The sequence below is a fragment of the Trachypithecus francoisi genome, unplaced genomic scaffold, assembly GCF_009764315.1.
Source record: "Trachypithecus francoisi isolate TF-2019V2 unplaced genomic scaffold, Tfra_2.0 Lachesis_group19, whole genome shotgun sequence".
NCBI lineage: Eukaryota > Metazoa > Chordata > Mammalia > Primates > Cercopithecidae > Trachypithecus > Trachypithecus francoisi.
The window spans coordinates 18,992,692-19,010,073 of NW_022681464.1; the positions used below are offsets into that span (position 1 = coordinate 18,992,692).

At 38.0% G+C, this 17,382-nt stretch overlaps 1 protein-coding gene across 8 annotated transcripts in view; it reads right to left on the reverse strand.

The window, feature by feature from the left end:
• The window catches only part of KIAA1328 (KIAA1328 ortholog), a 402,048-nt gene that overhangs the window by 256,734 nt on the left and 127,932 nt on the right, over positions 1 to 17,382 (reverse strand). For all 8 annotated transcript variants that reach the window (XM_033177894.1, XM_033177892.1, XM_033177900.1 and 5 more), the window contains one exon: positions 4,052 to 4,179. In XM_033177894.1, coding sequence (XP_033033785.1) covers positions 4,052 to 4,179 — 128 coding nt within the window. The remainder of the gene's footprint in view (positions 1 to 4,051; positions 4,180 to 17,382) is intronic.

The window sequence follows — 17,382 nt, forward strand, 5'->3', positions numbered from 1 at the left end:
CTTTAGGACTCCCTGGTGACTATTTCTTCACTATCAGCTCTGTATCCTTACGATAAGACTATTAATACTGGTAAATGAAAGATTCCTCCATCTCAACTCCCGTATCCTTGCCAAATGGATTGGCCTTCCACTCTGTGCCCTCGTCACACATCTATGTCATGAAGAAGCAGTAAGTAGAAACTAAAACCGAAGGTCTGAAATCTGATCTTCCAACTACCATTTTCTCTTACCCCTTGAAAAGCAATAAGCAAAAGCCACCTTAAAAACTGCCTGACTTGTTTTCAGTGTAGCAGGGAAACTTCACATAAACAATCAGAAACAGCTGCCACCTTCCTCTGCCTCTTTTTATCAGCTATGTTTTAAGAAAACAGAACAAAAGAAGATATTTCAGATCAAAATACAAACAAACCATTTATACTTTGGCTATTTCAATTTTGTTGATCTTTTCAAAAACCCAGCTCCTGGATTTATTGATTTTTTGAGCCTCTATCTCCTTCAGTTTTACTCTGATCTTAGTTATTTCTTGCCTTCTGCTAGCTTTTGCATTTGTTTGCTCTTGCTTCTCTAGTTCTTTTAATTGTCAAGTTAGGGTGTCGATTTTAGATCTTTCCTGCTTTCTCTTGTGGGCAATTAGTGCTATAAATTTCCCTCTACACACTGCTTTAAATGTGTCCCAGAGATTCTGGTACGTTGTGTGTTTGTTACCATTGGTTTCAAAGAACATCTTTATTTCTGCCTTCATTTCGTTATTTACCCAGTAGTCATTCAGGAGCAGGTTGTTCAGTTTCCATGTAGTTGTATGGTTTTAAATGACTTTCTTAATCCTGAGTTCTAATTTGATTGCACTGTTGTCTGAGAGACAGTTGGTTGTGATTTCTGTTCTTTTACATTTGCTGAGGAGTCCTTTACTTCCAATTATGTGGTTAATTTCAGAATAAGCGCGATGTGGTGCTGAGAAGAATGTCTATTCTGTTGATTTGGGGTGGAGAGTTCTGTAGATGTCTATTAGGTCCACTTGGTGCAGAGTTGAGTTCAATTCCTGGATATCCTTGTTAATCTTCTGTCTTGTTGATCTGTCTAATATTGACAGTGGGGTGTTAAATTCTCCCATTATTACTGTATGGGACTCTAAGTCCCTTTGTAGGTCTCTAAGGACTTGCTTTATGAATCTGGGTGCTCCTGTATTGGGTGCATTTATATTTAGGATAGTTAGCTTTTCTTGTTGAAATGATCCCTTTACCATTATGTAATGGCCTTCTTTCTCTCTTTTGATCTTTGTTGGTTTAAAGTCTGTTTCATCAGAGACTAGGATTGCAACTTCTGCTTTTTTTTTTTTTTTTCCAATTGCTTGGTAGATCTTCCTCCAGCCCTTTATTTTGAGCCTATGCTCTCTCTGCACATGAGATGGGTCTCCTGAATAGAGCACACTGATGGATCTTGACTCTCTATCCAATTTATCAGTCTGTGTCTTTTAATTGGGGCATTAAGCCCATTTACATTTAAGGGTAATATTGTTATGTGTGAATTTGATCCTGTCATTATGATGTTAGCTGGTTATTTTTCCCGTTAATTGATGCAGTTTCTTCATAGCACTGATGGTCTTTATAATTGGGCATGTTTTTACAGTGGCTGGTACCAGTTGCTCCTTTCCATGTTTAGTGCTCCCTTCAGGAGTTCTTGTAAGGCAGGTCTGGTGGTGACAAAGTCTCTCAGCATTTACTTGTCTGTAAATGATTTTATTTCCCTTCACTTATGAAGCTTAGTTTGGCTGGATATGAAATTCTGGGTTAAAAATTCTTTTCTTTAAGAATGTTGAATATTGGCCCCCACTCTCTTCTGGCTTGTAGGGTTTCTGTCAAGGGATCTGCTGTTAGTCTGATGAGCTTCCCTTTGTGGGTAACCCGACCTTTCTCTCTGGCTGCCCTTAATATTTTTTCCTTCATTTCAACCTTGGTGAATCTGACAATTATGTGTACTGGGGTTGCTCTTCTCGAGGAGTATCTTTGTGGTGTTCTCTGTATTTCCTGAATTTGAATGTTGGCCTGTCTTGCTAGGTTGGGAAAGCTCTCCTGGATAATATCCTGAAGAGTGTTTTCCAACTTGGTTCCATTCTCCCCATCACTTTCAGGTACACCAATCAAACTTTTCACATAGTCCCATATTTCTTGGAGGCTTTGTTCATTTCTTTTTACACTTTTCTTCTCTAATCTTGTCTTCTTGCTTTATTTCATTAATTTGATCTTCAATCACTGATATCCTTTCTTCCACTGGATCAAATCGGCTATTGAAGCTTGTGCATGCATCACAAGGTTTTTGTGAGATTGTTTTCAGCTCCATCAGGTCATTTAAGGTCTTCTCTACAGTGTTTATTCTAGTTAGCCATTCATCTAACTTTTTTCAAGGTTTTTAGCTTCCTTGCAATGGGTTAGAACATCCTCCTCTAGCTTAAAGAAGTGTGTTATTACGGACCTTCTGAAACTTACTTCTGTCAACTCTTCAAAGTCATTCTCTGTCCAGCTATGTTCCATTCCTGGCGAGGAGCTGCAATCCTTGGAGGAGAAGGGGCGCTCTGGTTTTTAGAATTTTCAGCTTTTCTGCTCTGGTTTCTCCCCACCTTTGTGGTTTTATCTACCTTTGGTCTTTGATGTTGGTGACCTAGAGATGTGGTTTTGGTGTGGATGTCCTTCTTGTTGATGTTGATGCTATTCCTTTCTGCTTGTTAGTTTTCCTTCTAACAGTCAGGTCCCTCAGCTGCAGGTCTGTAGGAGTTTGCTGGAGGTCCACTCCAGACCCTGTTTGCCTGAGTATCACCAGCGGAGGCTGCAGAATAGCAAATATTGCAGAACAGCAAATATTGGTGCCTGGTCCTTCCTCGGGAAGCTTCGTCCCACAGGGGCATCTGCGTGTATGAGGTGTCTGTTGGCCCCTACTGGGAGGTGTCTCCCATTCAGGCTACACGGTGGTCAGAGACACACTTGAGGAGGCAGTCTGTCCTTTCTCAGAGCTCAAATGCTGTGCTGGGAGAACCAGTGCTCTCTTCAGAGCTGTCAGATAGGGACGTTTAAGTCTGCAGAAGTTTCTGCTGCCTTTTGTTCAGCAATGCCCTGCCCACAGAGGTGGAGTCTGCAGAGGCAGTAGGCCTTGCTGAGCTGCAGTGGGCTCTGCCCAGTTTGAGCTTCCTGGCCACTCTGTTTACCTACTGAAGCCTCAGCAATGGTGGACGCCCCTCCCTCTGCCAGGCTGCAGCCTCGCAGGTTGACCTCAGACTGCTACGCTAGCAGTGAGCAAGGTTCTGTGGGAGTGGGACCTGCCGAGCCAGACATGGGAGATAATCTCCTGGTCTGCTGGTTGCTGAGACCATGGGGAAAAGCCCAGTATTTGGGCGGAGTGTCCCGTTTTTCCAGGTACAGTCTGTCATGGCTTCCCTTCACTAGGAAAGGGAATCCCCCAACCAGAAAGTGGGTCTTTAGGGCTTATTTCACATCACATCTGATAGGGCTCTGAGCATTCATTTAATTATATAATATATACCATTTGGCAATATGTATATAAATGTTTATATAAACACTCTCCTATATACTTATATGATCAATACATGTATGCAAGCATATGCAAAATATCCTAATATTCTCCAATTAAAGTTTTTATAAGTCCACAATTAACTTTCATTATTCTAAAAAATAAACAAGTATTAAGAAAGGCTTATTTATGATTTCCATAGGGACAATGAGTAACAAACAGCCCACCTTATCTTCTTCATTAAGTAACAGAGCAGTGTTTTCTTTACCCTTCTGGCTGTGCTTTCATCCAACCAGAAGCTTCCCCACTGACCCACATAGACTTCTTCAAGTAATCATTCCTTACCTTTGGTCCCAGGAACAGGAGGAGAAAGGAAAGGGGGAGGGAAAGACATCAACTCAATTACATGCAGTAGCTACATGTTTTAAAACAATATTATATACTGTGAGGAAATTAACATAAAAAGCAAATGGCTCTTCTGACACCTTGCTGATCCACTGAAGACAAGAAAAGTAAAATTAAAGATGCTTACCTGCTGTTCCTGCATTCTAGCAGCACCAAGTTCTGAGAGAGACATGGTGAGCTTCTCTTGTTGTTCTGATAAATATTTCTGATACAGGCTTAGAAGTTCTTGGCATTCTCTATACTGTAGCTGAAGAGGTGAGGTTGCAAATTAAGGTGAAAAAATCGAAAAATTGATTCAAACTGCATCCATCAATGCTGCTTTTCATATTCCAATAAACAAAACAGAACCAGAAATGCAATCATATTTGGTGAGACAGTCATAAGCATACAGTCTTCAGATAAAAGTTACATGTATTCCTCCCCCAAAATCATAAAACAATATTTCAAAAAAAGAGTAGCAAAGAACATCCCATTTGAAAACATATTCCTTGATTCTTTAAATTTGAATAAAAACAAATGTAGATACATGCAAAGGAACCCTTACCTCACACCATATTAAAAAAGCAAAACAAGCTGAAAATGTATCATTGATCTAAACATAAGAGTTAAAACTATAAAACTCTTAGCAGAAAATATAAAAGTACATCTTTGTGACCTTGGATTAGGTGATGAACACTTAAAAGCACAAGTAACCAAATTAAAAAAAAAATAGATAAATTGGACTTCAAAATGTCAAATGACTGTGCTTCAAAGGGCATTATTTGAAAATTGAAACAAATAACCCCCTGAGTGAGTGAAAATATTTGGAAACGATACAGTAAAGAATTTGTGTCCAGAATATATAAACACCTTGTAAAACTACACAATAAAAAGATAATGAGTACAATTTAAAAGTGGGCAAAGGCTTTGAATAGACATTTCCCAAAACAAAATATGCAAATGGCCAAGAAGCATAAGAAGAGATACTCAACATAGCCATAAGGGAAAACTAAATAAAAAACACACTGAGATACCATTTTGCATTCACTAAGATGACCATAACCAAAAAGACTAACAAGCACTGGCAAGGATATGAAGAAACTGGAACCCTCCTAAATAACTAATGGGAACATAAGACTGCGCTGCCACTTTGGAAAGTAAGTTAGCTGTTTCACAATGTTAGAGATTTTTTTGACATATGACCCAGCAATTCTACTCCTAGGTATATACTCAAGAGAAGTGAAAATATGTCCTGAAGAATATTAAATATATAAGCAAAGACAACTTTTTAAAGAACATATGTCCACCCAAAAACTTGTATATACATATTCAACATGGCATTATTCCTATAGTAGAAAAGTAAAAACAATCTCAATGTCCACAGATAAATAAACAAAATGTGGAATATTTATAAATGGAATATTATTCAGCCATCAAAAAGCAATGAAGTACTGCTACAAGCTACAACACGGATGATCCTTGAAAATATTATGCTAAGTAAAAGAAGCCAGACACAAAAGGCCATATATTGCATGATTTCATTTGTATAAAATGTTCAGAACAGGCAAATATACAGAGACAGAAATAGATTAGTGGTTGCTAAGGGTTAGGGGAGAAGAAATGGAGAGCAACTGCAAACAGGTATGAATTTTGGTGGAAAGGTAATAAACATGTTCAGGAATTACAAAGTAGTTATGTTTGCACATTTTTGGAATATACTCAAAACCATGTAATTATATAGTTCAAAAGAGTGAATTTTATTTTACATGAATTATACACAATAAAGTTATTATTTGAAAAAATCAGTATGGGGTACAAATAGTAACACTGTTCTGATGAGAGTACTGACAATTTACACAGAAAGTTCCTAACTGTATTAAACATAAAGAGAGTATAATTTGATATTTTTTGTTCAGTTTTTCAGTTAAGTCAACATTTCATTAATAAAACCATCACCAGGAAATATTCTGAACCCATATCTCCCTACATTTTTTATAATTTTATAATTTGGTATAAAGAACATGGCAATTTAACCTGGGGTACCCTCTCTCACAACTCGTAAAACTTGCCAAGCGTTCAATATGAAAATACTGAATCAGAAAACGTTAGCTAACTTTGTAGACCAGTGCCTGGGAGACAAATAGTTCTACCCAAGAGAGAGTTCTGTTCCTTATTTTTCTTTGTGGTAATTTCCTCCCCAGGCTCTTTGTCCCTTCAGTACATTTTCAAATCTCCCCTTAACACTTACTTATGTATGCTGTTGGTATAAGAATTACTATCCAATGAGATTTATTCTGTATAAATACTTTTACAACAGGTCATCACAATTAAGGGTCGAAATACTATTTTTTAAATGTCAAAATGGTGTCTGGTTTCAGTATTTCTTAATATTTTCATAACCTAATCATTGCTTCTGGGCAGATTCTTGTGCTAATAACTTTTGCCAATCATGACTGCATAAATAACCAATTGCTTCATTGTTCTCATTATTAACCTTTAACAAAAAAGGAGCCAGAGGTAGATGATAGAAGAGGAGCTGGTTCACAGGGAAAGGACAGGTTACTAAGCTTAGATAATACAATAATTAGAAGAGCTTGTTGAATCCTTGGCATCTTAAATAACAATAGTATAAATGGTAGTCTAAATAGGTTTTCAGAGTCAATGTACATTAGACTAGGCTGGTTTTACATTTCCATGGAAAGCAAGCTCTAAAAGATAGGAATGATTTGTGGTGGTCCCAGGAGTCTCTGCCAGCTATTATGTATATAAAAGGAGATTTTTATTCTTGCTGTTACCATAGGCAGTAATTTTTATAGTAGGTGAACATATTAGTCTGGTCACAGAATATGAATTTTACTCTGGAAAAATCAAGCACAATTATATAGCTTAGGAGTAAAATGTCAGCGTTTGAAACAAATTACAGGCAAATTCATTTACATACATGCTATGTGGGAGAATATGAAAACAGGTAGTCCTGCCTTTATCAATTTGTAATGTCTTTCTTGATATAGCAGATTTCAAAATGCACCCTCCCCCACCTTCCCTTCCTTCCTAGCACAATGAGACTTCAATCCTCCATCTGGAGAGAAAGATTTATGTTAGGAAAATGTGGACAAAATGCCTTCTCAATGATTTGGGGGGTACAGTGAAAAAGAAGACATATTTAACTCCATCCTGGGCGACTGACAGAAAAGGATGAACTAGATGTTGAAAACCAAACTTAAGGGAAAGTGTACACCAAACTATGACATGAATATAAAACTCTGTAGTCTGCCTAACCACTGTTGAAGAAGTGGAAGACATAGCAGTCATTGCAACCTCTTCAAAGAAATAAGTCTTCATTAGGTAACACAAATAAATAAATAAATATAAATTAGTATTAAGCAAGATTACATCAAAACCTAACCATCAAATTAATTAGCTGAAATGGCTGTGGAAAATAATCATTTGGTAAAGCTTAAAATCTTAACACTAAAATGCATTAGATAGATAAGTAAAAGTAATGCTAAGAGCAGAATGAATAAGGGGATGAGTTAAAGAATAAAAACTGTGTGAGAGACAAATCACAAGTGGAGAGCAGAAGGGTCGGAGATAGGATATACTACTAGGAGGCTGCCAAAGTAAAGAAATATTATTTTAACTGAAATAATTCCCCTGGCCTACCAGCGTTCACCCCCACCACTTCACCTCACCCTTGTCTCTGACACCTGGGATGCTTCGACTGGTACTTAGTAATCTTGATCAGAACTAATGTTTACAGAACTAATCTTTACAGACTAAATGTAGAGAGGCCTCTGTGAAAAGACAAAAGGTGAATCATTAAATTAAAAGAAAAAAAAAACATTCTCCTTTTTTGGAGCCAAGACTCCTTGGAAAAACGGTTGAACCCCATTTTGGGGTAGAGAAAATATAAAGTAAACTTGGAACATATTGTTGTGCTGTAAAATGCTAGAAAGTGTTCAAAGACAAATAGATGAGGGCTTATCACAAGAGTAGAAAATAGCAACCAGGTGCAGTGGCTCACGTCTGTAATCCCAGCACCTTGGGAGGCCGAGGCGGGCGGATCACGAGGTCAAGAGATTGACACCATCCTGGTCAACATGATGAAACCCTGTCTCTACTAAAAATACAAAAATTAGCTAAGTATGGTGGCAGGCACCTGTCATCCCAGCTACTCGAGAGGCTGAGGCAGGAGAATCGCTTGAACCCGGGAGACGGAGGTTGCAGTGAGCTGAGATCACTCACTGCACTCCAGCCTGGCAACAGAGTGAGACTCCATCTCACAAGAAAACAAAAAAAAAAACACAAAAAAACCAAGACAGTGAAAATCAGCCAGATGTGGTGGTGGGTGCCTGTAATCCCAGCTACTCGGCAGGCTGAGGCAGGAGAATTGCTTGAACCCGGGAAGTGGAGGTTGCACTGAGCTGAGATCATGCCATTGCACTCTAGCCTGGGTGATGAGAAACTCCATCTCAAAAAAAAAAAAAAAAAAAAAGGAGATAGCCTAAAGGGGATGTGCCTATTAACCACATTTGGGAAAATTTGAGCACTGAAATAATCATTCTAATTAATAGAAAACTAAATAAATAAAAATCCACAACTTTGTAGTAATGCTGCAAAAGAAGAAAGGATGGATAAAAAAGCCAAGTCACACCTGTAATCCCAGCACTTGGGGAGGCCGAGGTGGGCAGATCACCTGAGATCAAGAGTTCGAGACCAGCCTGCCCAGCATGGTGAAATCCCATCTCTACTAAAAATACAAAAAATTAGCCAGGCATAGTGGCAGATGCCTGTAATCCCAGCTACTCAGGAGGCTGAGGCAAGACAATTGCTTGAACCCAGGAGGCGGAGGTTGCAGTGAGCTGAGATCGCAACACTGCACTTGATTGAGCCTGGGCAACAAGACTGAAACTCTGTCTCAAAAAAAAAAAAAGTGAAGTCTTTCTTTACAGAAGAAAGCAAACTAATTAGAACAAATGGTCAAAATTTTAAATCACCATTTTAGAACCCCCAATGTAATAACTAATACAGGTAAGGATCATTAAAGGATACTAAAACCATTAGGTGAAAGGTTAATGAGTTAGATATTCTTAAGGAGTCATAATTACTTACAGTAAAGAACAAAATGCATCTTTCAACAGTACAATTTGGTGGTCAATACTCAAAGTAAATTAATCCAGGATCACTAATAAGTAGAAAACCAGAAATTATGTCCAATTGCAGGAAGTAGGCATCATCACTTATGTTTTAATCTGAACCTAATCAAATTTGTAAACCTAACTTCCACTTCACAGAATTTAGAAGGAATAAAGGGACAAATTAAATGATACTGTAAGAAACAATCACACAAATCCAGTATATGGGAGATTTTGCAAAGCACTTGACCTGAACTCTTCAAAAGGTCAGTGTCATAGGGGAAAAGGTTTGGGGCAGGAGGCTTATTTTAGATTAAGAGACCAAAGACACAACCAAATGCAACCCATGAAGCATGACTGAATCCTCATTCAGGGAGAAAAACAGAAAAGACATTATTGGGACAACTAGAAAAATTAGAATATGGACTCAATTACAATTAATATTATGGAATTACTACTAATTTTATCAGGTATCATAATCTGGTTTATAAAATAAAATGTTCCCATTCTTATGAGACAAGTCTGAGGTAGTTAGGCGTTACATGTGACATTTGCCACTTCATTTAGTTTTGTATTAGATCAAAATTACTAAGTACCAGTCCAAGCATCCCAGGTGTCAGAGACAAGTGGCATTTCCTATGACACACAGAAAAACAGGCAAATAAATTCTTTTTTTTTTTTTTTTTTGAGACGGAGTCTCGCTCTGTCGCCAGGCCGGAGTGCAGTGGCACGATCTCGGCTCACTGCAAGCTCCGCCTCCCGGGTTTAAGCCATTCTCCTGCCTCAGCCTCCCGCGTAGCTGGGACTACAGGTGCCCGCCATCTCGCCCGGCTAGTTTTTTGTATTTTTTAGTAGAGACGGGGTTTCACCGTGTAGACCAGGATGGTCTCGATCTCCTGACCTCGTGATCCACCCGTCTCGGCCTCCCAAAGTGCTGGGATTACAGGCTTGAGCCACCGCGCCCGGCCAATAAATTCTTATAAAATTTAATATCTGTAAGTAAATTTATAATTTATATAAATTTCTATTACATAGGTATATATTTCTATATTTATATAGATCTATATACATTTATATACATATATTCAGTTGTTGGCATTGGCTATATCTGCTTTGCCCCCTCTGGTGTGTATTTTTATATAAATATAGATATATTTATATATAATAAATATATTTATTTATATAGCATATAAATATATATAAGTACATTATATTACAAATATAATAATTATATATTTATATACAATTATTTATAAATATTAAATATTTATATGATACACACACACACACACGAGAGGGGGCAAAGCAGATATAGCCAATGCCAACCACTGAAATCTATGTAGAAGGTACATAGTGTTTCAATGCCATATTGTCAACTGTCTATATATCTGAAAGTTATCATAATAAAACATTGCAGGAAAACTTTTTTTTGTTATGGTTTTTGTTGTTTGCATTTGTTGTGTTTCTCTTTCTACTATTACTCAATCTCTTCTTGTCTTCCTACTTCTACCACAAGTTATCATGTGAGAAGCAGAAACTTTGAGCCTCAAGTCAGCCTCCTAAGAGTTCTCTACAATCAGGTGTCCTTAGTCAGTAAGTCAGGTGACAAACTGTTACTATGATCCAACGATATACTAACCAGAACTGTCCTTGGAGGCAGGAAGACGCACATACAAGACAGCAAAAAGGCCATGCAAAAAAGACCTGCCAAGCTTTCTTCCAGTCATTTAACAAATGCTTTCTGAATACAATGTAACAGGCATAAGATGTACAAAGGCAGTACTGTGGATTCAGTAAAAGCACAGACTTAGGTGTCAGCCCAACATTCTTGGCTCAAATCTTAACTCTGGTACTTAGCAATGATGTAACTTCTCTGACATCTTCATCTGGGGATAATATCTACCTCACCTCACAGGGCAACTGCAAATGTAAATGATATAAATAAACGAAGAACAGTTAGCACAGTGCAGGGCACAAAGTGTATATTCAATACTTTTTTTTTAAAAAAAGGACATCAAGGCTTAGAGAGAGGGAGATATTTAAACAAATAAGGATAACATGTTCCAGGAGAAATATTTATACACTAGCGTACAATGATGATTTTAAAAAGGTGGGGTGAGTAGTTCACTTTGACCACATTGGAGGGAAATTAGGAAAGGCTCCAGAGAACATGTGACATTGAAAACAAATTTTGGAAAAGGAGTATACAGATGTACCAGGTAGGCAGGGTGTGCATTACCCCTGGCTGAGAAATCACCAAGATCTAAGGAATGAAAAAAAAGATCAATATGTACATTAAGAGAACTGAAAGAAGCATGCCATGGATGGTTAACTGGTCCTGAGTGGGACAGAATGAGTGAAGAGGCTACAGAGATCAACAGGGGCTGGATGTCAAATGTTACCCTAAGTTATTTAGATTTTATCTCTATTTAACTCATTGATGTCTTACAGCTAATTTGCATTTCATAAAGATACCTCTGGTAGGAGAGTAAAGGATGGATCAGAGGGCTGAAGACTAGAATCAAAGCAACCAATTAGAAAATCCCTATAGAAGTCTAAGCAAGAGATGAGAGGGGCATGAGCTGGAGTAACAATGGTAGAAAATAGGGGATGGGGGTTAAAAAGGGATATTTAAGGCAATGTCAGCTTACGAACTGGGTGACAAGATGTATGAGGAGATGTGTGATTCCATTTATAAGACAGAGAACGCAGAACAAAGAAAAGGTCTGGGGAGAGTGCAACTTTAGAACACAGAGTTAAAAATGCTCGGGAGAGTTTAGTGGAGGTAGCTAAGAAGGGACACTTGGATCCCTGGGCTTAAAATTCAGAAAAGAAGTCTGAGTAGAAATAGACATTTGGGAGTTAATCACTTTATATGTGGTGGCTAAAGACATGAGAGTGGGTAAAATTGTCCAGGGAATGTATAGATTTTGTTTGTTCATTTATTCACTCATTCATTCATTCTTTCATTCAACAAATAAGTCTATAAGGGCAGGAATTTTTGTTTTGTTTACCACTGAATTCCTTAGCCTACATAAGTGCTCAATAAATATTTATTGAATAATAAATGAGTACATTAACATCTGAGACTGAATGAGATGCCAGACATACAATAATGAACAAGACTAACACTATCTCCTTTAGGGAGAAAGAATGGCAGGTAATCAAACACAAAGAAGAACAAATGAAGAGTAATGACAAGAACATTATGTAGTGTTGTAGGAACACTTTCTAAAGGGACCCAAATGGTCAAGGAGCCAGGGAAAGCCTCTTAGAGAAAGGAATGTTCCAACTGTGAGATGAGAAGGAGGCCAATGTAACAAGTAAAGGGCAGGTAGAGAAAAAAGATAAATAACAAAGATAAATAAAAAGATGAAGTCAACTGTGTCCAGTGTTGAAGAGCAGCCACCCCAGTTAAAGACTCAGTTGAGAAGCTACTGGTGACCCTTGCAGAACATCAATTTGACATTACTTTGTTGTCCACCATTTCCCCCGACTGTTTTGTTAGATGAGCAGTTAGGCTATTTTCTTGTCAGGGAGGGAAGCTTTACAAAAGAGAGAGGTGTTTTATTCAGGATCATCCTCGGGTAAGAATCTGAGGTAAGGCCATCTGGCTCCAGCTGTAAAGCAATCCATTACTCACAGACTTTTGGGGAAATACAGAGCCCAAAGGTTTTCACTATGGCAGGTACTTCCTCTACTCTGAATGCCTACAAACCATACATTAAGATGGCATATCATTCTAGGCATAACATTCTGCCTAGAATGTTTTGCCTGCCCCGAATCCTAGATTCCTACTTGTCCATTAAAACTTAATTTTTATATCACCTCTTCCTCCAAGCTTTCACTGACCTCCTAGGCAGAGTTAAGCACCTTTATCATAGTAAATACCATTAAGTTAAAATTATTTGACTATATCACTGTCACCTGAGGCAGACTATGTTTTCCTGGAAATCATATTGTACTAATCTTGGTATCTCTTCAGCACATAGCAGGCACTTCAAAAATGTTAGAGGAATGAGTACAGAAATAAAAGCAAAGGAGCGCCTACCGAATTTTCATGTTGGTTTTGAGTTTGGAATGGAAACAAACTATAGATAGACAATGTGGCCTTTAACCTAGCCAAGAAGATGCTTAAAATATTGACTCATTAAAAACTAAAATTTTTTCTAACCTAGCAAGATTTTCCCATCTCAAATATGGTTTCTGATCATGTCAGACTCCTCACCTTACTATCATTTTCTTTTCTCCCTTTTGAAAAAAAGAGTACACATTTTCTGATATAAAAATTGAGGTCCAAATTATACATCTAGTTTAGTACTCACTGATAAAATATGCAACTGAAAATGGATTGTTTGTAAAAAGAAAAACTGATTCCAAGATCAAGTGGTTCACAGAGTTAGGTAAGAATTTCACATAAATATTTACACCTGTTTATGAAGTTGTGATCTGTGCAGGAGTACAATCCACTGATACAAGTCTGAAATCTTCCATTTAATTAAAAGAAAAATTTATGGCAAATTTGGTGTATGACCATGTTATTTTTCAATTTCCTGGTAACAGTTATCCATTGGGGAGGGTAACAAAGCACAAAACAGCGGAAAACTCAATGCCCTGGACACTTAAAGAGAGAAACAAGACTCAAGAGACCCACTCATACTCTTCTAGGCTGTAATTCATTCTGTTTGATCACCTGAACAAAAACATAAGCCATGAAAAGATAGCTAATTAGAGTAAACTAGCTCCTTGAGAGTTATGTAAGTCCCTACCTTGTTTCTTGCAGAATTGCAAATCAAAATGGGGGGGGGGGGGGCGGGGGCTGGTAGAAACAGACTTGAAATTGAGATGCTTTACATTCTGTCTTTTTTTCAGGTCATCAGACCCTATGGATTTTAGAAACTACCTACATAATGGAGACCCAAGGTTTATTTCTCCAACTTTAAAGGTAAAGACACTTATTTAAATCCAGACATCCTAAACAGCAGGCTATCAATGTGCCAGATGGACCAGAACTTTGATTTCATGTTTTTATAGTTTCCTTTTCACAAAATAAGAGAATATATATTTTCAAGCATTCACTGTAGACATTAAAGACAAGGTTGAGAAAATATTTCTATTGAAAACCATGCATTTTCTCTTGCTTCTAACATGCTTAAAAATTTATCTTTTGTTTAAAAGATCTATGTTTCAGCTGGACCCAAAGGAGAAATATTTTCCCCATTTGGAAAGGCTCCTTTAAAGCAATTCAGCCTTTCATGAGTTACAAGAACTACCTTAGAACTGTAGAAGAAAAAAAGCTGCTATCATACCTCTCCCCAAAGAAGTTTCCTTATCAAGTGAACTGCACAACAATAACTAACACTTAAAAACTTCCAATTTCAGAAAGGGAAAATTCCTGACAATATAGACTATGGAAAATGGTCTGCACACTAAGCTCTCCAGACCCTGAAAGGCTGTTCAGTGAAGTTGTGTGAATAATGCTTTGTGAAGTATAGTGAAATATATCAGGCTGGGAACTACCAGTTTCAACCATGAGAAACAGTCATGTTGCAGAAGCTTACGCCTGTAATCCCAGCACTTTGGGAGGTTGAGGTGGGCGGATCAGCTGAGGTCGGAAGTTCAAGACCAGCTTGACCAACATGGAAAAACCCCGTCTCTACTAAAAATACAAAATTAGCTGGGCATTATGGTGCACACCTGTAATCTGAGTTACCCAGGAGGCTAAGGCAGGAGAATCACTTGAACCCAGGAGGTGGAGGTTGCAGGAGCTGAGATTATGCCATTGTACTCTAGCCTGGGCAACAGAGTGAGACTGTCTCAAAAAAAAAAAAAAAAGTGCAGGGCAGATCCCAAGGTCAGGAGATCAAGACCATCCTGGACAACATGGTGAAATTTCGTCTCTACTAAAAATACAAAAATCAGCCAGGCGTGGTGGCGCATGCCTGTAATCCCAGCGAGTCAGGAGGCTGAGGCAGGAGAATCACTTGAACCAAGGAGTTGCAGGTTGCAGTGAGCCGAGATCGCGCCACAGCACTCCAGTCTGGCGACAGAGCAAGACTCTGTCTCAAAAAAAAAAAAAAAAAAAAGTCATGTCATTCTACTTCACATCTTCAAACAGAAGAGATTTGTTCTTGCCATTAAATTAAAACATTTCATGAGTTATCAATTTCAATACATATGATACCTCTCTTTCTTCATACTTCTACAAAAATAAAACTCTAAGCCCCTCAATTGACTGAATGAAGGCCATTCTTGGCTGAGGGCATTCCAAAGTAAACCTGAAAAACAAGTTCAGTCCATGATGGGAAGGGGAGGTCAGCCATGCTTCATTATACCCTCATCCCTTTGGAATTCAGGCCCAATTGACCAATATCAACATTAAAACAGAGATCTTTAAGACTGGCAAAGCAGTCTCTTTGCAGCAATGAGATATCAAATTCCAACCTGACTCTAGTATAGCATCATATGATAGATATCAGGCCCTGAAAAAATCAAAGTGTTTTACCCCAAAATATATTTCTTTGACTTATTTTGAAATGGTCCTGCAAAGCTGTCTCTTGTGGGGAGAATCTACATTATGTTGAGAATCCCCTTCCCTTTCCAGTTCTTCTGTTCCTGAAGAGATTAGTTGCGAGTCTAGCACCTTTTAAACATTTGAATAGAAAACACTTGCCATCTACTGCTTCTAAGGGTGGCCACCTATGAGGTATAATAAAAACCTGCATAATAAAAACCTTGGTCTCCACAATCCCAGACACTCCTTTTTATTGATTCCTAACTCGTTTGACCAACTGCCAATCAGAAAATCCTTGAATCCACTTATGACCAAAAGCCTGAGTTGTCCCACCTTTCCAGACTGAATCAACTGGTACACTTTACATGTATTGATTTATGTCTATCAGTAAGTTGTCCCCCTAAAATGTATAAAATCAAGCTGTAACCCAACCACATTGGGCACATGTTCTCAGGACATCCTGGGGCTGTGTCACAGGCCTTGGTCACCCATATTTGGCACAGAATAAGCCTCTTTAAATGTTTTACAGAATTTGACTCTTTTCATCAACATTCCTATATTTGTCTCTTTGAACTATTTTATCTTACTGTGTAATACAATTCATTTATATTTTTATTTTTATTTTTTTTGGAGCGAGAGTCTTGCTCTGTCACCCAGGCTGGAATGCAGTGGCGTGATCTCGGCTCACTGCAACCTCCGCCTCCCAGGTTCAAGCGATTCTCCTGCTTCAGCCTCCCAAGTAGCTGGGATTGCAGGCGCCTGACAATTCATTTCTTAGCGGAAATGTAAACCGAGTTTAAGTGGTCCCTCAAGCTTCTTTCTCCCACACGAAGCAATCCGGTGACATCAAGTGTTTCTTATATACAGTATCTGATCTTCCAGCACCATCATTTTTATGCTTGTCATCTCTCTCTTCTTCAGAGATTTCACCAGAGTTCTCTTTTAAGAATAAGATACTATCATCACCTATTTCACAATTAAACACCTATCACCAGGAACAGATGCCTGAACTAGAGTATCTTTGAATAGCTCAGTCAGTATAACCTCTACTTGAAGGTGGGGGACTTCTAAGTGCTTTAAAGATATTATATATAATTCCTATTAAAAGAAAAAACCCATGATGTACTATTACTAATTTTATTTTACAAATAAATCTGCAGCACAGAATGGTTAATAACTTATCCAAGGATAACCTAGCAGTGAGCTGGGATTTAGAATGAAGTCTTAGATCCACTAGAGCAGCATTCCTTAAAATGTAATGTACAAAACAATTACCTGTGGGTCTTGTTGGAAGGCAAATTCTGATCCAGTAGATCTGAGGTAGGGTCTAACAAACTTCTGCGTAATGCTGATGTTGCTGGTCCAGGGAACATACTTAGGGTATGCATATCATCTCTAAGAACCCTCTTTCATACCAGTAAGAGGAGGCCCATCCTTCACCTTTATGTTTAAATGTAATACATTATTGGACTCATTTGCTTCCTCCCTTTAAGCCATTCTTGGTATATCTTTCTGAGTTTATTTTATCTGTTTTGGTCAACTATTTTTGTTTTGGAAGGAAACATATCGAAAATAAAATAAACGATGTAAAATAACCACTTTCTTCTTTAAAAAGAAGCAGCATTCTGAATTTTTAGGGCAGTGTAATATTTCTATTTTGGCTAACTACTGAAGTATAGGTTGAATATCCCTAATCTGAAATCCAAAATTAGAAATACTCCAAACTCTGAAATGTTTTGGGCACCAACATAATGTTCAGAGGAAATGCTCATTGCAGCATTTTAGATTTCCTGATTAGGGATGTTCAACTGGTAGGTATATTGTAAATAC